Source organism: Mus caroli, chromosome 1 (genome assembly GCF_900094665.2).
Source record: "Mus caroli chromosome 1, CAROLI_EIJ_v1.1, whole genome shotgun sequence".
Classification (NCBI taxonomy): Eukaryota; Metazoa; Chordata; class Mammalia; order Rodentia; family Muridae; genus Mus; species Mus caroli.
In genome coordinates, this window is record NC_034570.1 from 73,917,609 (window position 1) to 73,944,306 (window position 26,698).

The following is a 26,698-nucleotide window of genomic DNA, read 5'->3' on the forward strand; positions in this document are numbered from 1 at the left end:
TGGCAATAGAAATTAGACTAGAACAGTGCTGTATATCCAATTCAAACTTCTGCAACTGCTTAGAACCCTGTCTTTGCAGCATAAAAGCACTGGCAATGATCAGATGAACCAGTACAAGTGCTGAAGAAAAACTTGGCTCATGGATACCAGGACATGCATGTCATATTGTTTTCATTTGTTACCAACTAGATTTTTTTCCTTTAAGTATTTAAATCAACAATGCTTAGCTCATGGGGCATGCAAAAAATAGAATCATGCTTTGTACGGGATCTAGATTTCTAAGCCAAAATGAGTAAGACAAGAAAAAGAAGAATGTATCAAGAATGAATAAGAAAACCTTTTCAGATGATTACTAACATCCCTGGCAATTTTATGCTGATATGGTGTTCAATAATGGCCATTATCAATTACTTAGTACAAATGAAAATTCAGTTGTTAGGAAATGTCACTTAGTGATATTAAGATTAGGGGCCATTGTATATCTCGTGAGTGTGTTAATTGGGTGCTTTTCTCCCAGCTGGCCTGTGGCTTTTCCTAAAATGCATTACATATTGTCCACAAAGAAGGTCCATGTGTTGTTGATAGTGAACACTGGTCATTTGTTCTAGGAACGGGCCAGTGACTCGCTGCTTGTGGTTAGAAAAAGATACGAAAGCTTCACCTCATCCCTGGGCAACTTTGCCTCAGATCATTCTTTATGCCGTCTTACCCATCTGACCTGAGAGCCATCATAACCTCTCCCTGCTCTTCCAAGAGCATAGCATAGTCCTTCCTTGGTTTTGAGTGTGTCTAGTTCTCTCGGAGCAATCTGAGCTCAGCTCAAATGTCACCAGTCAGAGTGGCTGCCCAATTACCCAGTCTAATTCAGGTCCTCCTGGGACTCAGTTTCCATCACATTGCCCTAATTTTACCTGAAAAAGTAATCTTTATTTTCTTAATTAATTTGTTGATCAGTTTTATCATCTTTTCCTCACATATCAGTAAGATGCTCAGTATCCTTAGAACCAAGACATTTCTGTTCAACCGTTGATGTCTCTTAGAACAAAATCTTATGGAAAAATATTCAGTATTTTACATACCATACTTATTGAGTATGCAAATACTATAGTTAGGGGTGTGTGATAGAATAGCAGGGTGAGAATAGAGCTGGTATCTGACTCTGGTGGGCTTGAAAGTGGTTGTAGGGATGAAGTAGGTTGGGGTAGGAGATCAGAAGACTCCCTGTGGGAACATGTTCTCTCTTTCCACTCCATATATTCTGGGAATCAGCCTTAGATTGGCTGGAAGCCCCTTTCCTCATTGATCCACCGTGTTGGCCTTACACCATCATTAGGAAGGCAATAAGGAACCACACACGGGGTTTAAACAGGCACATAACAAAACATTCCTGTGGACTGATTGGAGTGGGAAAATAGAACAATATACTAGTAAAGGCTCTGTTTATACTGCCAAGGATGGCAAAGAAAGAAAAAAATGTCAGAAACAATGTTTAACTGAGGGTGAATAGATGACAAGAGTGGAGTTCAAATTTGGAGCCACATACAGTCCACCTGTGTGCCCTCACCTTCATTCTGGGTGGAGGGACTCTCAAAGTGTTCCTTGACATAATTCTGGATGATAGAGCTGGAAAAAAAGGATGCTCTGAGATTCGTGAATTTTGGTGTGTTAACTGACAGAAAGGCTTTTGGGTCAGTTTATCTCCAAACTAAAGAATCAAAATAAGGATGTGGACTTTAAAAAAGAAGAAGAGGAAGAAGGTAGTTCAACTTCGTGTTGCAGTTCAAGCTCCAGTCCAACCACAGAAATGAGATCTACAGAGATAAACCTCTCTTAGGAATGTGCCAACAGTAAGTGGAAGCCATTTTAAACATTGAAAAAACAGACTGGAAGAATTATTTTTCTCAGGCCTTCATCTGCCTCCTTCCAGTGTTATTCATACTTGGACCAGAAAAGTCCTACTCCCATCTCCTCTGTTCCTTTCTGCCTTCCATCAGACATAGGCCCTCAAGTATTTCAGGCAAGCCCTCTACCAACTTAGCTATATCAGTAGCTATCAGTTTTCCTGTAACTTCTTTTTCCTAAGTCCATAAAGGACAACAAAACAAAACAAAAAACTCAACCAAAACCAATCCAAAACAAAACAACAGAAACAAACAACAACAACAAAAAAAACCTTGAAGCCAGAAGCTGGATCTGTCCCCAGAGGAGAGAGAGAGAGGATGCTGAAATTGTAGAAACTAGGCCCCTAGTCCCTGATAGAGAAACCCACGGGCACAGCTTGTAGTACTGGGTTACCCTCCAGCTGTCTTCTCATTTGCAATGTTGAAGTCTGAGACTAACTTTGTCTTAGGAACAGACAAGTAAAGGTTGCCCAGGGCAACTTGTTTGCAGAGGCATTTATAAATGATGTAATTGAACACTTGGTGCATACTAGTGTTCATCATCCACACCTTTATCATCCTTATCTTCAATATTAATTTTCTTTCCTTATTTCTAGGTCTATCTCACTGACCTGAAGCAGGCTGATGAGGCTAGGTTGGGCATCCAGCTCCTAGAATCTCCCTGTTTCTATCTCCCCAGCACTGAGTATGTGTCATGTACCAGATATCTTTGTAGGTTCTGGGGAAATGGATTCACGTTCTCATGCTTGCCAGGCAAGCTCTTGACTAAATAGGCTATCTTCCTGCTTTTCATTCATTCATTCATTCATTCATTCATTCATTCATTCTCTCTAGTAATGTTAGGAGTATCTCAAGTGCCCTGTCCTAAAGGAAACATATCTTATATTATAAATCATCGCACAAATATGTTCTTCTTGATTTGAGCCCAAGCATCATCATCAAGATTCGTGGCAGTTTAAAATAACCACCTCTTTTGTATCAATTCTTTGGATGCTTTCTCCTGGCTGATTTCTGTTCCTTAGAATCTTTTAGTTAGAAATAGTCCCAGGGAAGAAGCACCATATAAGTCAAAAGAAGGCTGTGGTAAGAGCCTTGGACATTGACAGAAATCTGAGCAATAAGTGGACTCAGAAGTCCTGTGTGTTATTGTCCTTTGTGTCCACTGTTGAGTCACATTCGCTCCTTCAAGTTGGGGAAGCCCTTGGGTTCTTCTATTACTGGAAACATCATTCTGCTGCAGTGATGTGAGTCAGGGTAGCCATAGCAAGGAAAAAGGACATGAGGCTACTTACTGAGAAGTCATCACTGGGGAAGAACAGAAGGTCCTGAAGAGGATCATCCCGATAGGTCTTTTCAAGTTCTTCAATGACAGTTTCATAATCCAAAGGATCCAAAAGTCTGGGCTTTTCCTGCTGTGGGAAACAAAAACAAAACAGAACAAAACAGAGTTAAGCATTGTGCGTATCATCTTGCTTCTTCTCTGTGACTGCTTCAGTTTCAATTTTTAGCCATCACTGAAGCATTGGTATCACAGGACATCACATAGTCCTTCCAATGATGTCCCATACAGACTCCAGGGATTTGGAACAAAGCCCCAGAACCACACAGTGATTATTTCCAGATTTGAAATAAAGTGAGGAGACCCTAAAATACCCAGAATCTCCCTGAGTAATTCAGGCTGCTTGTACGATGGAAGATGGAAGAGATGTTCATGTAGACTTGATCTTCTCCACACTAGGAAGGGCTGCTTACGCGGTATAATGTTATGACAATGATCCACACTGCTTGTGCTGAGTCTGATGCTTTGTGAGTCCTACCTAGGTCAGTTTGCAAACATTGGCAACATGCTAGGAATCAAATTCTTGCAGACCTCCTTTGTTGTCAGTGAAGCACAGATCTTGTGTCAGGATTAATTGCATGGCTCTGAGCTTCTTTGCCTCTACAGGGAGAAGCTGGGTCGGTCTCTACTAGGATAGAACAGTTGGACTATGAGAGAGACACTGTGGTGAAAATGGGTGAGCCTGAAGAAAATATGCAGATAATCAAATGGTACTGAAATCCTGGACCCAAGAGAAGTTGCACATCTGTCGAGAAGCACACCCCACTAGTGAAACAAACAAACAATCACCTAAGTGTTAGAGGGAGAAGCCATGTGTCATTACAGAGCTGATGTGTTGGCTCCACACCAAACTAGATCACAAAGTGAGAAAAACGGAGCTCTTCCTCTGAAAAAAGTATTACAAAACAGAAAACCAAAGACATAATGAAAGGATCGCCCTAACCCTTTTGTGAAGCATTCATGTAAATGAGAAAAGACTGGTCCATACTTAGGGGATTTTTTTGGGGGGTAGGATTAGGGTTAGGGGGAGGGGTCACCATGAAACCTGTATAGGAATGTGATCCTGTAAACAGCAATGCCAGTAGCAACTGTCCTATCAAGCTCCTCACCTTCCACTAGTGGTCCCACCTCTATAAAGCAGACTCTCCCAAATTTTCACCCATGTTCTAAAAATTGATAATGGGCTTCTTAAAATAGAAGCCAATATTTTTGGATGATTTTCTAAATTCTAGGAACATCAAAATATGAACATTATGGACCAATAGGAAAGATATCCATCCATTTTTCTGGAGTAAAAGAAAAACAAACAAACAAACAAGCCAACACCTTAAGTGCTTAAGGAAACTGGTGAGGTCAATGTTCTTTCTAGGAAGCTCTATCAAGTGAACTGGCTATACATAGCAAGTTAAAATAGAGAGTGCTCCATGGGACATTTGAAGGAGTTGAGTTGCTCAACACAGTGTTTTGTGACAGTGATTTAAAACACTTCACATATTGGGGTAGAATTTACAGAGGCTCTATGGCAGCTAGGAATCTTCTCCTAGAGCTGCTGCATTTTGATACAAACACACACAGACAGACACACAGACACACACAGACACACACAGACTTTTTCATTTACACTTATTTTCAGTTAAAGTTTCTTATTTTCCAGGCAAAAGTTAATTTTCAAGGATCACAAATTGAGGTTGTGTGTACAGTATGTGCATGTGTGTGTGTGCATGTGTGCGTGTGAGAGGATAAATACAGCTGTGCACTTGAAGTGGATGCTGGAGGTATATGTCAGTATTGCCCTACATCACCACCAACATTAATTTCTGAGATAGAACTGCTCAGTGAACCTAGAGGCCACCTTTCTTGCCTGGGTTGGATGGCCAGTGAGCTCCCAGGACCCTCTGTCTCTGTCTCCTCTGTGCTGAGGTTAAAAACACACTGTGTGGCTGCAAGGAATCAACTCAGGTCCTCAGGCTTGAGCTGCAAGGACTTTTCCCACTAAGCAATCTCCCAAGTGCTGTCTTACATGGGCCTTGACTGTCTTTAAGCAGTTGCATTTCACTCCAGGGCAGCCCCAGGTCTCAGTTTTTCTCTATTATCCATGGTCCTAAACTATCTTTTTGGACTTTCAAAATAAAACATTTAATCTGCTCTCTCTCTCTCTCTCTCTCTCTCTTTCTCTCTCTCTCCTTCCTCACATCTGTCTGCTGTCTATCTATCTGTCCATGCTCTCCTTCCCTACATCTGTTTTTGCTGTCCATCTATCTGTCCATCCATCTTTCCATTCATCTGTCTTTCTGTCTGTCTCTCCCTTTGACCTTACATTAATATGTATGTAAAAATCAAAACAAAAATGTACATTGAAACCAATCAGAAAATGCTCATCCCTGCCATAGGCTTGTGGATCATTTACATCCTTTTCCTCCACTAGTTTCCACGTCTAAGTATGCAGCGCTGGTCAGTACTCACTGCAATGGCCTGTGAAATGGTTACTAACACATTTTTCTTTTTCTCTTTTAAGTCCAGTGTGAACAGGAGTGCAGGAGTGTGCGTGCATTGCAACTCAGCAGTGTAAAGAGAAACAGCATGTCAGGAGTGGGTTTCTATAGTCTTGATCCATTTAAAAAAATGTTATGCCTCATTAGTCCTGAACTTGCACATTAATACAGAAAAGAGGGCTAAGGGGTTGTTTTACTAAATAAAGTGCCTACCTTGCAACAGTAGGCTCTGAGTTTGACCCCTGAAGCTATGTTAAAGTGCTGGGTATAATATTGATTGCTGACTTGCAATCTCTGCTTCAACGTGGCAAGGATAGCAGGATCCTTGGCAATCAGTGACCATGGCTAGCCTAATTGCTGAGCCCAGTAAAAAACATTGTCTCAAAGGAGATGCTTGGTATCCATGAAGATCACATCTGACATTGTCCTTTGTCTTTCTCATGCATACATGTTCATACATACCTGCACATACAGCTACACTTCTCCCAAGCATGCATAAAGAAGAAATTGGAGGCAAAAGGATATTTCTGAGAAGACTTTTCACTGAAATACAAACTCTAGCTAAAATTGATCTAACTTAACTTACTATTGTTGGCACATCACAGTTCCAGAGTCTAAAGTTACTGATATAACAATTTACAAGTCAAACCACAAACTATTCTTGATAGATCAATAAAGCATAGTATAGACTACAAACATTTTTAAAGACAGTTTTATGTATCTGGCATAGCAGGGAACTCATGAATGATATCCCTCAGTCCTTTCTTATTGCTTTGAGATTATTTGCATAGAAATTAGATATTGCATTGAGGTTATTTACACGGGGAATCTCAAATCTAGAATATGTGCTCAGTAATCTTTGACTGAGGGATACATTAGTAAACTTTTGTCTTTCCAGGGATTTTTCTTAATGTGTATCACTCAAGATACTCCACTATTTGTAGTTTTTTTTAAATATGATTTTAGCAAGTAAATTGCACTAAGATGGTAAGAGATAGAGCTTGATTGGTGGAGTCCTTGCTGAACATGTGTGAGTCCATGCATTCCATCCTCACCACTGCATAGACTGGGTGTGGTGATACAAACCTATAATCCTAGCACTTGGGCGATAAAAGGAGAAGGAACAGGGGTTCAAGGTAATCCTAAGCTATGTTGCTGAGTTGAAAGCCAGTCTGGGATACAGAAGACTCAGTTACAACCAAACAACCCAAAAGGGCACTAATAGATTCTCAAACACTTAGAAGCTGAGATTTAGCAGAACCTGCATGGAGAGATGTTCTGTGTCTGTTGTGGTGAGAGCCCAAGGGTAGACAGGCAGCAGTTGTCCCTAAAGCAAGTGACCTGTCTGTTCAATGTCTTGTATAAAGAGAAAGACACACTCAAGGATAGAGGGATCAGTTCTTTTCTCACTCTTGGCCCTGGGTAGAGGCAGGGAATGGAACTGGGAAGTGAGCAGAGCCAATTTATGGCTTTAACAAGGATCGAGCTGTCCCTCCTGAATTTAATGGGCCTGTTTCTTTTGGCGTATACCAAGTGGGATAAGGTGTGTGCCAAGATTACCCTGAATTGAATTGAGTTTTTATGGTGCTTTTTACTCTTACCCTTTCTTGCAAATGAGTAATGAATTTCATTAACCATTCTAAAGTCACTGCTCCTGGGAAAAGAACCCACCACCAGCACCTGTTATTATGCAGCAGGGGGATGTTGCACCACAGTGGTAACAGGCCCTATTCTTCTCATGCACTATTAAGAGATTTGTTTGACTGGGTTCCCCAAATCCACAGCTCCCTTTCACATCAACTGCACAGCATTAGGATGGACTCTTGTCACTAAAACAAAAGTTTCCTTCCTCTGGACTTACCCATGACTTCTAATGGTAAGCTAACACCATGTCTAAGCCCAGAGTCGTGAAGCTGACATGGCAACTGTCCAGTCTGTCAGGACTATTCGATTGGCCTGAGATAAGTAGATTGTTCATTTCTTAACTGGGTTTTTTTTTTTTTTTTTGAATTTCTAGAGTAAAGGATAGCAGCACAAACATCTGGATTCTTTTCATCAGAGCAATTCAAAATCATTTGGGTAAAGAAACAATGCTGAAGAAAATAAGCATTTGAAATATGACTAAATTGACTAACTTTTTCCAGAATAAAAAGTACAGTCCAACTAGAAATGAACCTAGCCTATCTAGCCTTGTTTTAGCTAAGTTCAAAGTCTGTGGGAGGATGTGGTTACTGGCCTTCTATGAAACACAGAGAGAATGCTTTCTTCATCCCCATGAGCTATGAGACTTTGTGCATGGTGATTAAATTCTTCATGCTTTAATATATATGTTTGTAAAGTGATTTAGTAGAGGCTACCTTGGAGGATGAAATGATGTTGTACTTAGAATAATACTAGGTCTGTAATACTGTTTTCTTAAATATTAAGTAGATAAAGACTGGTTTACCATTTGTACTTGTTGCAGCTTGAAAGCACCTGTAATGTACTTGTAATATGTACAGGACACATTCAATAAATGTGTGTTCCATAATTAAGTGTATATCCCTTCTTCTAGATCCAGAGATAACCTAGATTCAATATGAGGGAAATAAACACATATAAAATCCAAAGAGAAATATATTCAACTTCATCTAAGGGTGACAAGAAAAGTAGGTAAGGTTGACAGTGGCTGTTCCTAGCCAGTGAAGACACTAAGTACAGCCTTTCAATAGAAGTAATTGTTGAGAATCATGGGTATGGACAAAGGCATCTATCTGTAAGGTGCTTTAGAAATGACATTAAGACTAGGATAGGGTCTGGAAGAAACCAGTGGGGAACTATATGCTACATGCCATGGATTTTCTAAATTCTTCAGGGCTTCATGAGAATTAGTTAGCTGTCAATATTGTGCATATAATTGGTTTTTTTGTTGTGTTGTTGAAAACCTAAGAAAGGTAAGGTCCATAGTTCAAGTGTTGCTTCAAAAGGAAGAACAGAGGTGCTGTCTCAGAACGTGAGCAGTGCAAGGTAATCTTGATGATATTTATAGATCCATATAGGAGATTAGAACTACAATCTATACTACCTAGGTTTCTAAGAAGTTGTTAGGCTGCCAGGATATGGTCTGATTCAGAAATTATAAGATGACACCTATAAGACAATGAACACTTATTAAAATTATTTCTCTATAATTTATAATAAAAACAAAATGCTTACTTATTATTGTTTAATGAAGATGAGAATAAATATTATGTAATAGAATAACTACACTGACTTTAAAACTATAAAGAGAACTGATTGTAAAGACTCAAACATCATTAGCTTATTGCATTGGGGTGGTACTGGAATATTTAGGATGTTGCTGTTTTTATGTTTTTGGAAGAACATGTGTTGCTTTCATCATGGTAAAAGGATGAACTTGATTCTTCAGAAGAATAAAGCCTTCATTAAACACTGGGGAGTTATTTGATTTTAAAATTGTTTACCCTTTGAAAATCCACCAGAGAGGAAGCCCAGAAATATCACAGTGGGGCTTCACATAGAATTTCAACCACTAACAGATTCAAGTAATTACAACAAAAGATACACAAAACACTGGGGAAAAGAGACCAGAGAAAATAATTACAGATTGGGCATGTGGTTCTAGAAGCTCATGCCAGCAACACAGAGAAGCACAATTAGCGATTTAATAACTGAACTATTTTTAGCTTTGTAGGGAGCCACAAACATCTGGTGAGTTACTTACAACCCTGTCCTGATATGGTGGTTGTAGCAAAGGATTACAACTGGAAACTCTGGTGGGAAGTTTTAGAATCTCATACCTACCAGCCCTGTGACTTGAGCAAGCCATAGGAATCTTGGCTGAAGTTAATCAGGGTGGATAAAAAAGCATGTTGTTGTAAAGATCAAGCACATAAGATATGTCAGCATAGTAGATGAACCACTAGATACCAGCAAAATATAGACTTGTTTTATTTAAAAACTATCCTACCCAAAGCCTTATACTTAAATCAAGACCAGCCAACCAGCAATCATACAGAAGACATTGAATTTTTCATTTACCAAGATATGTACCATATTTTACATTTGCTATCTAAATTTCTCTTAAAATTTTATTAAAAATGAATAATTATGAACAAAGTTAAAAAAAAACAACAAACAAACAAACAAATTTTAAAAAAACCCTCAAATATAAAGGGATCCAGGCCTCTCTAATGCCATTTAAGACAAGGAATGTAAGCTTGACTTTCAGAGTCTGTCTTTTTTTTTTTTTCCCTGAAAAAAAAAATAGCCTGGAAGATATATATATTTTTTTGTATTTATACATTCAGATGACAAGAAAATGATCAGATTCATAATTGGTTCAATATTAAACAAATTAGCTTTGCAGATACAAATTTCCGGAGAAAAATCAATGTTGTAAAAGCCATGCTTTGAATTTCATTCGGTAGCTCTAACTCACACAAATAGAACTGAGTCTGTCTACTGCTGGGAGCTGTGGACAGGGCAAGGCTGACAGGATCAGGAAAGCAGAACTGTGTCTGCAGTTAACCCTTTCTATTGGGAGGCTGCACACTCAAATCTGGTTTCTAAATTAGAAGTGTAATCAGAGGAAGTGAGCCTCTGGGACTCCCTACTGGGTCACTCTCGTTCTCTTGTTCTACATTAGGTGTTCCTGGTTTTCATGAAAACCTGGTCTTTTCAAAGAAATGGTATGAAAAGAGTTTCTCCCCTTATGCTTGAGAAGTTTCATGATCTTCTGTGTCACACTGTGCATCCTGTGATGCTACTTGGGACTTGCCAGTCTTCTTTGAGCCCCCTCCCGATGATTTCTATATATATGAAGTTTGACTTTCATATCCTGTGATCTACTGACATAATGTAACATCATATATGAATGCCTTTCTGAGGGTATATAACTAATATAGAACTCATATAACTAATGATACAGGAAAACAAGCAAAAAAAAAAAATAAAGATTTACTTAAGGACCAGTACAGTAGGCTCTGTTTGCACTCAGGAGAATTTAGAAAAGCAGAGAGCTCTCAGTGACCATCCATAGGCTATTTGGAAGAATCCTAAAATAATCATAATCATTCCTATCTTTAATTCATCAGACAACTTTAAAAACAATATAGTGGCCAAATAATTTCAGTGTTTGGCTGAAGAGATGGTATAGTGGTTAAGAGCACTGGCTGGTTTTCCAGAGGACACAAGTTTAATAGTAACCACATTGTAGTTAACACATTGTAGTCTGTATCTTCAGTTCCAGGGGAGTCAATACTCCCCCTTCTGGCCTCTACAGGCACTGCACACTTGAGCTACACAGACATATTATGCAAGCAAAACACAAATACATAATATAAAAACTGAAATATGAACTAAAATAACAAAAGGACTTCTGTGTTGTCAAGAAAACAAGCTATCAAGCCATAATGGTACACATTATGCCTTGGGAGGCAGAGGCAGGTGGATTTCAAAGAGTTCAAGAACAGCATGGTCTACACTGTGAGTTTGAGGACCAGCTACAGCTACGGGGAGGGGGGGTGGGGAGAGAGAGAGAAAGAGAGAGAGAGAGAGAGAGAGAGAGAGAGAGAGAGAGAGAGAGAGAGAGAGATTAAATTTTTTAGAAGAAATTAAATTAAAGGTCCAACTGAACAAGAGTGTCTTTAGAAACTAAGAGAAACCAGGGTTCTTTGGCTTTAAAGAGATCAGAATGGAGCCAACTTCCACACTATTTGTATTTAAAACAAATGGGAAGATTGGAGAGAGCCCTCACAGCTGCATCTATGGCCACAGCTGTCACCCTGTGGTCATGTGACAGATTTAATTCAGCCTTTCATCAGGAAGAGTTCCATTGGACAACATCTCAGAAGCTGGAGCTTCGGAAAAACAAGGGCAGCTTTTCTAACTAGAAAGGAAACGATTAAGTAAGGAGCAAGCCATCTTATGCTGACCCTTTAACCCTCTCTCTGTCTTGAACCACATGAGTTTCATGAGAATGGAAAAACACTAGCTAAAATCAAAGTTAAGAACCATACAGCTGGGCAGACTCAGAGTAATTGGAGTTTTGAAATGGTTCCCTTGGCAACCAAGGCAGACAAATCATGGATGAAATCAAGCGGCGGCGGTCATCCTTTGAATATTAGTTTCTTTCAGAGATGTGAATGAATACCAACCTGATACAGCACATAAAGCTTTAGCAGCTAGGTGAGGTTAATAGGATCAGTTTTCCATATTTAGTAACATTTCATTAGAAACCAAAGACAAACCAGTGTTAAAGAATGTATTGTGTAAGACATACTCTCAAATTGAATTTACATTTGCAGTCTTGTTTTCATTTTAGAAACTTGGTAAGTAATAGGTCCCTGTTGTAGGTACTGCTAACCCTGTATACATCTTTAGAACATGTCACATGTTCACAGTTGTGTATAGCAAATGAAAATCTAAATCAAGGTGAGTAAATGCTTCTCCATACAATGGTGGTGCTTATAAAGATATAGAAAATATCCAACAAGACTTAAATCAAATTAAATTACACATCTCATTTAGTTTTCTAGAAACACTTGAAAGATAATAAATATCATTAAAAATACATCACAGGCCAATTACAAGCCTGCCTGACACCGGGGAAATTAATGTTTCTGCACAAGCTGCAGGGAACTTTAATTTATAGGAGGTCTGTGATAAAAGCCACTGCCAGCTTACCCTCTAACACCATCTTAATACCTTGACAATGCCATAAACTTTCACTCACAGGTCAAGTTGGTTTCTGTGTGTGTGTGTGTGTGTGTGTTGTGTATGTACATACACATTACCACAAATTGAATATGAACAATTCTTCCAACTAAATTTTGTATTTTCAGCAAACTTCCAAATATAAACCCATTCCTCACAGTCTCTTTAAGGACTAGTCATGGTGGATGTGACTTCTCTGATGTCTCATGTCTCTGGGTGTCTGCTTGTCTGGGCCAATGGGAATGGAGCTCAAGGAGAGTCCATTCAAACTTTCCCTCTGGAATTCCCGATCTGGAGTGAACGAATGGCAGTGGTGAGGAAAAGGGTGGAAGCTGTACATCTATGGGGTTGGGCGTCACAGTACTCTCTAGTGCTTCCATCTACCAAGACAACTTTCCCTCTGCCTCAGTGGCTCTGAGCTCCTCTCTGTTCTTTCTATATCCTGCTTCCAGTGCCCTTCTTTGGACCGTGTGAGTAGATTTTGAATTCTTGACATTAAAGAATTCAATCTGTAATACCAGGAGCCATACCTGCAACAGAGGCCTATCACCTCCCAAGCTTATTTGGATGTGAATGCTTGTGTACAACTCTTGCAGCCAATGACTTCTGCTTTTGGAATGCAGGAATCCAATAGTTGTACATTACTGATACATCCCAATATCATTTCATACTGTGAAAAACGTGCCGTTGGTGTCATGGGCATCGGGTAAGAGAGGTTCCAGTAACACTTTTTGATTTCCAAGGTCATCCATGAAGAGCAGCTGTAACCTCTAATTTCCTACCAGGATAAACTCACCTGACCATCACTTTCCTAAGAGAGATACGAAAGAAGAGTATATGGCCGCTTTGCTTTCAGTGCTGACAGTCACAAGCTATAATTTTGCTCTCCACAAGAGCTACCTCTTTGTTCTGGGAGTGCTGGCAGATCTCTTTGGTTTATAAAAGCATCTGGAAGCTATGCCCGAGCTCAGGTCACTTTGTTTTGTTCTATGATTTTCATCTCAGGAGACCAATTTGGCGTGACTCTTATATTAAGGCTACTTCATGCAGGTTTGCTTACAGAAAAAAAAAAAAAAAACAAAAACCACAGCTACATCAAAATACTTAATAATAGTAACAATAGCTACTGTCATAATAAGTTCACCATAAATGGTTAATGTCATGGGCTATGATACACATTAACACTGTCTCTCATTGAGAACGTATCTTAATTCTGGAAGAGATCATTACAGTTGAGCATTTTTCTCCAAACAGATGATCCATGGATTCTGAAAACTGTGCAACCTAACCAGAAAATCGATGGAGGGGCTGGAATTTTAGTCCAGTTCACCTTGAAGACTCTGTCAACAATTGGGATTTTCAAAGGCCAAAATGTCAAAATTTATTTTCCTGTCGGAAAGATTCTAGAATAGATCTATAATTTTGGGTACTATTGCTGTTCACTTAGCAATTTTTTTTAAACAGTGTAGAGAATTAGAGGTCTGAACAGTGGCAAGAGGTCACTGGGTCCCTCAGGAAAGAGATTGTCAGGAATAGAAGACAAGAAATTATTTCTAGGAGTGCAAAGAAGAGGAGAAGAGACAATGAAAATGTAGACTCAGGATTTCTGCTGTGAAGACGGATAATGCCATGAAGGTCCACATTAGAAATTGCCACTAAGTGAGGGAATCCTCTATGTGTGTATATGTATGGAGTATGGACATGCCCATGTAGGTATGTGTATGTAAGCATGAGGGTGTGTGTGTGTGTGTGAGTGCACAAGTACACACATACATTTGGAGGCAAGTAGTCAATATCAGGTGTCTTTGTCAACTGTTCTGTTTGAAAGAGTATCTTTCCCTGAACCCCAAGGTCACCAAGCTGGCTACTCAATGAGCTCCAGTCTCTACTGCCACCATAACCTGAGTACTTACGCTTACACAGTAAGCACTTTACTCGCTGAGGTATATGCCCAGTCCTTAAGGGAATCTTAAAAAAAATTTTTTCATATGATGAAGGGTGTGGGATCATGACCTTGCTTCCCATGTGCTATGGCCCCTCTCCTCTAACAAATGGCCTATAGCACACTCCAATAGACAGGAGGTTCTTTCCTGCATTATTTCTTGTCTTTCCCACAACAGTCAACCTTGAGGAAATGTTATTTATCCTGTTATGTTAACAGGCTCCCCTCCCAATCAATTTGGAGCCAGCCTTTCTGCGGCTCCCTGGCACCTATTTACCTTCCCTATTTCTGCCATCTACTTAGATTCCTCTATTTTGCCATCACATACGCTCTTAGGTTGCATCAAGTTTCAAAGCACATTTCTCCTTTTTTTCTGTGTGGACTGACTGAGTTCAGAAGTCCTGATCACTCTTGCTTCTTTGTTTTCTCTCAAAGTATCCTTTTGCAAATTTCATCCTGGCAATCGAGATTTGTTTTAATTCTGCTCCGGTCTCTTTACTTATTCACCAAGCATCACCCTGTCCAATGATAGGGTGCTTGACTAATATGTGCAAGGCCTTGGGGTTGATCCCCAGTGCCACAAGAAAATGGAAGAAAAGCATTAGCACATCTCTCCTGGGACTTCAGTTTGTACTTCCTTTTTGCTAACTAGCTCCTTACACAGAGGCCTAAATAGATGCTCCACTCTAATTGTTCCTTGCAACAAGCAGTAACAGAAAAGGAGGGTCCATGACCAGGAAGGAGATGACTCACATTAGCCTACGAGTTATCCTGGATAAGTACTCTATAGCCGACCAGAATGAAAGCACAATAGTGCAATGTACCATGATGAATGCAGGAAATCAGTGAATGTCTCTCCAATTAGTGCCTTTGCCTATAGATTTCAGTTACTAAAGTGCTCTCAGGCAACATTGCTAAGGAGAGGACAAACCGTCGTGCATACCCAAGCAATCCCAAACACTCAGAAATCATGCAGATTCATAATCCACAGGCCAGGGGCAATTTTAAAACAATAAATCATAGTTATTTTTAAAACTTCCGCATTTGCTTCTGACTATACAGATGACAGACATAATAAGTGAAATTAATCATGAATTTGATCTTTCCAAATTAGGCCATGAAACTGACAAAGGAAATGATAGTTTCATTAAGACTTCTTATGTAGTAGATATCATAGTAAGTAATCTCGTTTAAAAGCTAAAAATAAACATACAAATGCAGCTTATGAGAAAATTATCTACTGAAGGGCAGCATACATATGATTCAAGGATGTAGGTTGACAATGATGTCGCAATAAGTTTCATTTCTCCTGAACATTTCTCACAACACAGTAGTGTCTAACCCAGTGGTTCTCTGCCCTCATGCTGGAACCCTTTACTAGAGTTCCTCAACTTGTTGTGATTCCCCCAACACTATACAATTATTTTCATTGCTACTTCATAATAGTATTTTTGCTACTGTTATGAATCATATTTTATATATCTAATATGCAGGATATCTGTCTGATATGTGACTCCTGTGAAAGGGTCCTTAGCTCCCCAAGGGGTCATGACCCACAGGTACGCTGTCTATGGAAACACAGACCCAAATATATGAAGGTGAGTCTTGGTCAATGCATCTGAAAGTTGGGAAAATAAGCTAAACAATAAGCTAACAATTTCATTTAAAGAAGATTGTAATGATGGTTTTTTTTTTTTTTTTTGAGGAACTGAGGGTCTAACTCTGTGCTTAGCAAATGTTAGGCAAACCATATAGTTTTCAGCTATATCTGAAGTCCTCAAAATAATTTAAAAAATCCAATAGAGTCAATTACACAACTTTAACTAAATGTTGAAAGACACACAATGCACAAAAACTGTAAGTACACAGTTTGAAAAACATATAAGTCCTAGTTCTTCATAAGTATTCTTGATTAATATGAAATTGAGCTAACTTTAAACTTGCCTCAGAGCAAAGATTGAATGTGGTGCCAATGTTCACATGATCATTACAAAGGAAAAAAATAAAAGAAAGAAATTGTGTCAATTACATCCAATAATCATTATCTTCCTTTCACTGTTATATATAACAATAGTTAAGAGAATTTAAAGTCATCCTTTTTTTTTCTTTTTTCTTTTTTTCAAAATTCCCTAGCATGACTTAAGTCTTCATGGAGGAATTCTGTCACTTGATTTGCACCTTCTTTACCACCTCTTCAGGAGACTCTGACGGCATTTACTGTTTCGAAGCTGAGATAAATGTGCAGTGGAAAGTTCCATTTGGGTGGGCTTCTACTAACCTGGGTATACACAGAAAAGGAGGTGACTCATGCTTTTTGAGGCAAGCCCCATCTCATCCACATAGAATTTTGTGAACCTGGAGCACCAGTTAGTCAACACAACCCAGATTTATATTTACCGAGGAACCGTGTTACCAACATTGCTTCTTAGATCATGACGGAATCCCCTGTACTTCTGTGGCTTCAACCGAGTCACAGAGAGGAAGCCTGCACTACAGTTGTGTCCCCCTTCCCCCTTGCCCTTGGAAACAGCAATACTGAAAAATAATAATTTTAACTTTTTTTCATCTTTCAAACTATGCTCAGAAGGTACACATGTAATTCTAACACACGCTCTTAAGACAGTCTGGATGATAGGTGAACATTTCTCAGAAGAGGAAACAGAGGTTTAGAATGATTTAAATAATCTGCACGTGAGTGCTGAGAAGGGCAAGAGTCGGAATGACCCTGAGGGACCCACCTCACGCAGCCTCCTCTAATTACTTATTTCATTTTCTTGGAGTCTGCTTTCCAAAATGAAAACCACATCTTAGGATAATACTTAAGGATGGATTGGACAATTCTCTCCTCAGTAGAAGAGAAAGCCTGTGGAAGTAGATATCCCTATCTTAGGCTGACCAAAACCAAGCAACTGTAGCAGGAAACTCCCTAGTGCCTTCCACAGAAGAAAGCTAATCACTGTATGACTGATCTTAATTAAATTTGAATGCATTGCTTCTGAATGCTTCGGGAAAACACCAGGTCCTTATTGGCTGCTTCTCCCCTGGTACTCAGTAGCAATACCTTCAAATTCAATTAAGATAATTCATAGAGTGATTAGCTTCATTATACTTGGAGACGCTGGGGACTGTCCTCTTGCCAATACTGTATGTGTGGTGGATATAAGATAGACCCATTCTTCTCCTGTGTGTTGTCTCTTTTAGTGGAAACAAAAAGTAAATCCTGTGGAGACTTAACCCACAGCGCTTCTCAACACCAAAACAGATGTATGTAGCAGAAGAATTATGCTCCCTGGACTGGTCTGAAAGGTTGAAACCATTACACACCAAGAGAAGTTTTGAAACAATTATTCTCTTTAACAGACTAAAGATAAACAGCCGAGGATGTGGTCGAGTGGACTCAGATTTCTCAAAAATGGAGAGCAAATTCTGTGGACAGACTGAGGCCACATGCCCGAGGAACAATGCCCAGGGACATGATTGTTGGAGTTTGCCTTATGCAGATATATACTGCTGAACAGATAGATGATGAACATATAACACAATGCCATCCTTACAGACCACACTGCTAGTAAAAGTTGTCCCTTTTAAGTGGCCATCAGACCATTTTAGCATAAAGAAAGCCATGTATATATGTATAGGTGTGTATGTATATGTACATGTGCATGTATCTGATGTGCGTGATTGAAAGTCACCTCTGTTTTTAGACTTGGAATTTTGTATAATTGGTTTTATCGGGTTTTTCATTTTCTTCTTTCTTTTTCTTTTTCTTTTAAAAAAACCCCTAGAAAAGCAGTTCCCAACCAGGCAATCAGTCTTTCCCATTAAGTACACTTGATGGGAGTTGTTTTCCTGAGCAGCTGCCACCAAGACCTCATAAATAAGAGACAGAGACATTGCTATATGTCTTACAACACACAGAAGAACCCCCACAATAAGGATGCCCAAATCCTAAATGACCATGACTTTGAGGTTAAGGGCACCTGCACTGAAGATGTGAAACAGAACTTGAACAGCCCTGGGAAATGATCAACCTTCTGAAAAGAACCTATTCCTTAACATGGCTGCAACCTTTTCCACATCAGCTGAACCTTCCCTGTCACAGGAGGTGCCTTGGCAATTGGCTACCACTGAGTTCTTCAGAAGTCTAGATGTGTATCTATAAGGACATGCATCCATCCATAAGCTTCCTTTCATTTAGCAAGAATGAAAAGGAAGAACCATTTTCATGGTTACATAAAATCTTTCTGACTCTTTATACTCTTCCTTGATTCTGTTGATATAGCTCTTTATCCTTTCCTTCACAATTTAAATTATTCTTTTTAAGAATGTTTAAGTAAATTAGTGGTGCATGATAAAAATAGAACATCAATGTTTTAAAAAAATATAGTTGGAAACAAATAATTCCTTTGGGGGTCCTTTGAACTGCAGACTATGTTCAGAGAAAGACTGAGTGGAGAGTCTCAGCTCACGTTGGAACCCCTTGGTCAGAAGCTGAAGCAGAAGGATTGCTGGAAGCCCAAAGCAGCCTGGACTCCATAGCAATTGCAGAGCAGCCTAGATGACAGTGTGAGACTCCATCTCAGAAATATAAATGCCAAACTCAGACCAAAATATAAATCTAAAAGCAAACAAACAGAACCAGGAGAAACAATTTCAGAAATAACGATATATAAATATATAACATTAGATGAATTTCTATTCCTCTAGTAATGTTCAGATTAAATCCAGTGTTAGTATTTTTCAGTTACATGAAATTTGAAAGCAACATGACTTCAAAATAAATATTCAAGTTCTAAAAAAAAGGCTACTTATGAGCTAAACAGGATCTGCTACTGTATAAAGTGCTTTGTCCAGCAACTTGTGGTAAAAGTCTGTTCTAAAGCATACCATTTGTTTTTTCCCCAGAGAAAGCATGAGCAATAAGATGAGAAGTCAGCTCAGATACCTACAGCACCAGCCTTGTGGATTCCTTCTGGGTTCACTCTCTTCACTGTTCGCCTCCTCTTCCAGAATTCCTTTCCTCGGAAGCTCATCATATGCCTTGAAATCGAGTCATAAAATATTTGAAAACTACTGAGGTCCTTAAACCTTTTCTTTCTGAGGCTTCACTGAGCTGGCTGAACAAATCTCTCCACTCCCCTAAGAAGGGAAGTGCTCATGCTACATCTATGTAGCTCAACAGAAAGGAAAGGCAAACCCACAAGTCACCACTTCCTGTGAGCAGCTAACTACCAGCTGTTGAACCGCTGCTCTCATGCAGAAGTTCTCTCTAGCCACCTTCTTTAACACAAGACAGTGAGATAGACCATTGAGCATCTGTATGAATGATTCTAAACAGAACTCAGTCTCTGTGTAACCTTTGATATCTAGCACATGGGCAGACCCATGTTAGGATGTGTTAGCAGTCTGCCGACATATCATTTGATTTTTTTTTTTTTTCTGGTGTAAGATCTATTTTTATTTTCGTGGCTGGAAAATAGTATTTTACAACTTTTTTTTTTTTTTTTTTTTACTCATAGACTCACTTAAGAACCTATGGGCCTATTCATTGGAGCAGTCTCAACTGTTCAGAACTGCCAAGCCTGGCAGGGATCATAAATCTAGAAATGGATTTGTGGATTTCCCTAACTATGGAACTCCAAATTCCTGACACACAATTTTAGACAAATAGACAAAGTACCTTATAAGAATCACATAATAATCTCAAGAAACTCTGAAGCAACTTCCTCTCTTTCTAATCTTTGCATGTCTGTCTTCTATTCCTCTTTAGGCACCACAGTTCTGAATCCTAGAGTCCCTCCCATGCCTCAGCTTCTGCAATCTAAAACTAGCTTTTTTTTTTTTTTTTTTTCTTTCTTTCTGGAGCTGTAGCTCTGTGGAAGAGGCTGTATTTTAAAGCCCATTCTGAGAAAAAAATATGACTATATCATTTCTCTGTCCCTTTTACTGATGAACACAGCTTTCCTTAAAAGAGAAGCATGACCAAAGTGGATTTGAGGATTTCAGCTGGACCAACCTCATGGTGACTGAAAAGGAGAGGAAAGCCACAGTAGACTCTGACCCATAGGAGGACACACCGAGAAGCTCTAAAATTTACATCACCAGCATCCTGTGGCATCTTGTCACATTCCAAGTCCTTTTTCAGAAATGTGTTGGAAAACAAAAATAACAAGGACAACAAGCAAGAATCATTGATTAAGACAAGCCAATGGTCCAATCGGAAGAAGTCACTGTTACAACCTTGATTCCATTATGTGATAAGAATTGATTAAACACTATTTTTTAAGCATTGTTGGGCTTTATGACATATCTTCTCATTTTAAGAAGCTGTGTTGGACATAGGATACCCTTAGAGTGTGTAGAAGCTTGGAAGAACTGCATAGAGATGTCCTTCTTAAGGAAGTTTTGAATAATAGTTGAGTACCAAGAAAGTGAGCACAGGTGAGGACAGCGAGCAGGAACAGGCATCAGTATCATTATCCTTGGCTAATTGCTCACCCTTTTTAGGTCCTCCTTTTTCCTCATTTGTAAAATAGTCATGACATAATCACTACCTTGTAGAAATTATAAGAATAACTGGGAAAATGCCTTAAAAGTCAATATGTTACCTTGCTTGTTGTATCATAAGCAGTTATTAACTAGCAAAGAGACTAAAGGGTAGAACTAAACAAAATATTAGGATAAAAGCCAAGATTACCGAGAGCCAAGAGTTAAATAGGAGGAGTAAAAAGGATTGATATTTGAAGCAGAAATGGTTCCTTTATGTCTGAATGACAACATCATGAAAGTTTCTACTGTGTCTGAAAATGATAGTGACTGAGGGATTTGATTTCAAAATATTAATTAAAAGGTATTTTAGGAGGATCATCATTTGGCAGCTATAGACTATCCAGAGATTGAAATTCAAGGATTTGAACCAATCTATCACATCAACTCTGAGGAGCCTATCAAGAAGGACTTAGTGATTAAATAAAAAATAATTCGAGGAATTAGTTGAGCAAACAGTAGGTGCTAGGAGTGTTGGCCCAAGTGCTTATATAAACCATGAAGTAAGTTTATTATTATTGCTATTTTCACCCTAGTCTTACATAGGAAGATATCTGGGTCCACAGTAACAAAAGTCCCAAAGCAGGTTAACAGCATATCTAGCATTGAAATCTACTTGATTGTTGAGTTTGGCTTATCAGAGAAATGGATCTTACTACAAGGGAATAACAAGAGAGGGCTTCTTTCTTTACATTGCCCATTCAATGTTGAATTTTGAGTCAAGGAGACAGGAAGGTACATCTCTGAAACGTGGGGGAAGAACCAGACTGGAGATGGGAAAATGAAAGGCATGAGATCAATTGAGAGATTACAAAAGTAAGTTGAATTTTGCAGACACTAATACATAGAATCAAGAACATGATCTTACAGTTGTTCTGAATACAGCAGATGGGAGGCAATTCAGAAAATACTGAGATGCCACAGTGATTACCAGCATGGTGCAAAACCCAGACTTTCTGGCAAGAAGTATATAAAGATGGTTGTGTGACAACTGAGTCCAGGATAGATCCAGGGTCTGAGAGGAGATGTAGCATCAGAGGTAGCTAAAATCCAAACGATGATATTTGCAGATGAATGGGTAGAGCTGCAAGCAGTCATTCTGACTGAAATAAGCTAAACCTAGAAAGACAAACCTCACACATTGTCTCTTGCTTACAAATGTTAGCCTTGAATCTTCAGAAATATGTGTTTTATTTGGGATGCCCATTAGAGGTCATGAAATTAGTTTGGTGCCAAGTTTCTTTCCAGGAAGGGGTATATAAGATGGTGATATAAATGGTAAAAGGGGAATAATGGAAAAGGAAGGGTTAAATTGGGGCAGGTTCTGGGAGGACAGGGTCTAACAGAGAATCTGGAAAGGGATAAGAAATACTAGAGAAATTTTGAAAAAGTCATGTGGAAGCCTACTACTTTAGAATATATACACATTCTTCCTAAAATATATACACACAAACATATGTGAAAAGGGTTTAAAGGGAATTACCCTATAATAAGGGGAAAATCCCCTTACTAGGTACCAGAGGTTAACAAATAAAAACTGCAGTTCCAGGAATGGAGTTGTTGACTAGTCATAAAACATGGAGAGGTAAAGCTGGAGGCTTTATTCCCTGCTAGCTAGTTTTCCCAGGGCTAGGAGGTGCTGTGAGGGCTATCTGAGGAGATAAGTAATCACCAGTCTTACCTAGCTGTGAGCACTGTGATCACGGGGAGCTACAGAAATGGCTAACCTGGCAGTAAGCCCACTGGTACAATCGTGGTACACATATCATGGGCATAGCCAAACACTTTCTGATTGGATTTAAAGCCTGCTTCACAAGATGGAATCCATAACTGGCACTGTTACTGGGTCCAAGATACTGTGGCTAGACAGCTCATGATCCCTAGGGGGAAACCTACTTCTATTGTTCTGTTAAATAGGCATAGTATTAAACCATCTTCTAATGAATCTCCATTTTATATCCCTATAATAGTGCATCTGTCGATCTTCATTGGAGAAGCTTGCTTTGCTGTAGTTAACAATTAACATATAGACCCACAACTGGTCTAGCTACAGAGAATAAGAGACTAAGGAATGCTCAGCCCTAAGTGGAACATCTTTATCATATCCCTTGCTCACAATGCTCAGACATATGGTGGGAGAGGAGGCAAGAAGATTGTAAGAACTCAAGGACAATGACTACAAGAAAATAGTGTTTCTTAGATTCAGAAAGGCAGTTGCCCCTATGAACTCACAGTGGATGTGGTACCATGCATGAGCCAGGGCAGAGCAAATCCCAGCATAGCAATCAGAGTTGGCACTAAGTCCTACCCTTAGCTTGGGAGCTATTGGTAGCCAATAGCTGCTAGGAGAAGAATCAGCTATCCTTAAAGGTATGTCTGTCCAGTGGTATGTCCTCCATGCTCCACTGGAAGGCCACATGTCCGAGAGTAAATGGGACTCCAGGGGCTTTTAGAAAAAGAGGATTAAAAAAAAAATGAGTAGGTAGGAAAAGTAAGTAGATCTAGACAGAGTTGGGGGGAGTGGTTAATGGGATAAAAATACATTGCATGGATTTCTCAAAGAATTAATAAACATAAATCGAGGTAACTGACAAATAGGAAACTCTCAGGGCTATATGTACCTCTATATGCATTCAAAGACATACAAGTGTCCAGCCAGGAAAAGTACATGTGCAATTCTTTTTTTTTTTTTTTTTTTTTTTTTTTNGATAAGTGAATGATTTAATGATGTCAGTGCATTTTTTTTTAATTAGGTATTTTCTTCATTTACATTTCAAATGCTATCCCAAAAGTCCCCCAGACCCTCCTCCCAACTATCCCCCCACCTTCTTGGCCCTGGTGTTCCCCTGTACTGAGGCATATAAAGGTTGTAAGACCAAGGGGCCTCACTTCCCAATGATGGCCGACTAGGCCATCTTCTGATACATATGCAGCTAGAGACATGAGCTCTGGGGGTACTGGTTAGTTCATATTGTTGTTCCACCTATAGGGTTGCAGACCCCTTTAGCTCCTTGGGTACTTTCTCTAGCTCCTCCATTGGGGGACATGTGCAATTCTTAATAGTTGTTTAGAAGTTAAAACAAATGGTCTTAAGCATGTTTTAAAGGAAATTGAATCTTGTATACGAAGACTTCAGAAATTTGTGGAAATATGCTAGCCATCTGGTTTTGTTTTTTATTGCTCTTGTAAAAAATCACCACACACCCAGAGACTGAAGTCAACCTATCCTTATCATCTCACAGTTTTCAAGAGTGAAAAATCTGAGCACACACGACCTTATTGATCCGTTCTCAGAGCCCTACAAGTCTGAAATCTAGATGCCAGCACTTCTGTAGCCCCTCTCAAAGCTCCAGGAGAGAATCTGTTTCCAGGTTCATGGAAGGTTGCTGGCAAATTCACTTCTTGACATTGGAGATTTAAAGTTATGCTCAACCTCTAGAGGCTGCCCATGATCTTGGGCTAATGGCCCCTTTCTAAGTCAGAAGCAGTTGAATCCCTCTTACACTGAAAAGTCCACTGGCTCAAGTTCTGCTTCATGTTCTAACACATCTTCTTCTCTTGTTCTAGGACAGAAAGATGCTTGGGAGTCTAAAGCCTTGTGAAGAAATCTTATTCTTTTATAGTAATCCACAAAATTCTTTTATTTTCTGGCCATCTTGTAACCTAGTTTCATTTCCGTTGTGATGAAGTACCCTGACCAAAAGCAATGCAGGGGAGGAAAGGGTTTGTGTGGCTATGACTGCAGGCTACAGTCCGCAGGCGAGAGGAAGTCAAGGCAGAGCTCAGAGCTAGTCACATCGTATCCCCAGTCAAATGTAGGAAGAAATAAGTGAGCCCAGGCCGCCTGCTTACTGCTGCTGCTGCTGTTGCTGCTGACACAGTTTACCTCTCTTTTACATAGTTCAGGGTCCTGCTGTGAAATAACATGTTTCACAATGACTCTTCTCACCTCAATTAACAGCCAAGAAAAATATTCCACAGATATATTCATAGGCTAACCCGATCTAGGTACATTTCTCTATTAGGCTCTTTCCCAGGCTCCCTTTCCTCTTGAATTTTGGCTTTGACAAACTGACGCTTAAAATTAACCATCGCGCAACCTTAACCCATGACTTCAAAAATCTGCCCCAGCAGCACTCAAAGACTAATATTTGATTTTCCTTGGGGGACATCTTAAGGCTCTCATCCACCTCAGCTAGAGTCTGACCTTTTGTGTGTTTAACTGTTCAAAGTATTTTTAAACTGAAGAATCTAGTGAGAAGGGGGTGGGGGTGGGGTAGGTGAAGAAAACCCCTGGCCTCTGAACGTAGTTTCCACTGAGCAGTTAGGGGGCAATCTGGGTTTCTGCTGAGCTGAAAATGAGTGCACGTAAGTGGAAGTTTAGTTTGTAGAGCATTTACTGGAAAAACATCACAATGAAATTAAGGTGAGATCTGTAGGACTCATGCATAAAGAAGGGGAATAGGCAGAGAGGAAGTGAAATAACACAGACCATCAAATGCATGAGCAGACCACAAAGGTAATCAGCTAGAGGACAAAGCAAAGAAGACCCTCCTTCACACCCTCAGTGATGCTACAATTAAAAAGGGTCGATTTTAATCACATCCAGTTAGCCAGCCTATCCAGTTTGCTAATGACATCATCACTGAACCTAAACTTGGCACAGCAACGTGATAATGTCTTATAGATGCCTGCAAATCCACTTCCTAAAAAGAACTAAAAATATTTAGAACAACTGAAATCTCAGGGGCTGAAAGTTATATGTTTACACACGAAGCCACACAGGTTTGCAAGGTTGAATCTGAACACGAGTTACCAGCACTTTCACCTGTGGTACCCAACTCTTCTTCATCCAATCTGTATTATCATTGTTTGAGCTTTTCGGGACCTACTGATTACTTCCTTAGTGTTGAAGAATGGCTGAGGAGCTTATCTTGCATCATGTATATCTTCTTCTGTTTCCAACTGATCTTCCTTTTACCTGCTGGGAGCTCACTGCATTGGTGTTTGGTGGTGGTGGTGGTGTTTTTTGTTTTGTTTGTTTGTTTGTTTGTTTGTTTTTTAATTTTTGTATCGCAGAGAATGTCCAGTCTGGTCCTTGTCTCACCTGCAAGCACCGCCTGCCGTCAAGCTGCACAGTTAGAGGAAACCAAGCAACACCGAGATACTTCCTCATCCTCTGGAGCCCGAGCCCAGGCAGAAGTTCTATTCCTGTTACTAGCACTCAAGCCTATTCTTCTTGTGTGAAAGTTCAACTTAGCTTCACAGTTCTGAGTTACCAATGACAGCACAGATTTCTCAAACAAACCTCCCACAACAGACGATGCTTTTAGTGGGCAAGGTTGGTAGGATGCAGTGCCGGTAGAATACAATCTTTTTCCTTAAGTGTAACTCTCCTTCAAATAATATGCCTTTAGGATAAAGTTTTTTGGGCCTTTGTGGAAAATAAAGAGCTCCATGGAGGATGGATCACAAGATAAGAATCGAAGCATATCCCGTGTATGCATGTTGTGTGTCTGTGAGTAGTGTGTTGGCTTAGTGTGTAGATAGATCAGTTGTGACAATTTTTGTAATGTGTTCATTGCATTAAAATAGTTTATAGTAGCCTATCCAGTTACATTCAGACATTTATCTCATTATAAGGCTATTTATTCATATTATGATTTGAATAGAATTCAGCAGGTGAAAACTGAGTCAGAATAGATGGGGTAGTATTGCAGGATTTTCCCTGTCCAATCACATTAAGGCAGTGGGAGACTTG

At 39.5% G+C, this 26,698-nt stretch overlaps 1 protein-coding gene across 12 annotated transcripts in view; it reads right to left on the reverse strand.

Annotated features, from left to right (window-relative positions):
* Positions 1–26,698, reverse strand: part of Dock10 (dedicator of cytokinesis 10) — a 249,389-nt gene that overhangs the window by 143,675 nt on the left and 79,016 nt on the right. For 10 of the 12 annotated variants that reach the window (XM_021165780.1, XM_029474701.1, XM_029474693.1 and 7 more), the window contains exon 2: positions 3,194–3,313. In XM_021165780.1, coding sequence (XP_021021439.1) covers positions 3,194–3,313 — 120 coding nt within the window. Of the gene's footprint in view, positions 1–3,193; positions 3,314–19,340; positions 19,585–26,698 lie in introns of those variants that run through there. The other 2 variants (XM_021165793.1, XM_029474672.1) reach the window with 2 other exon arrangements.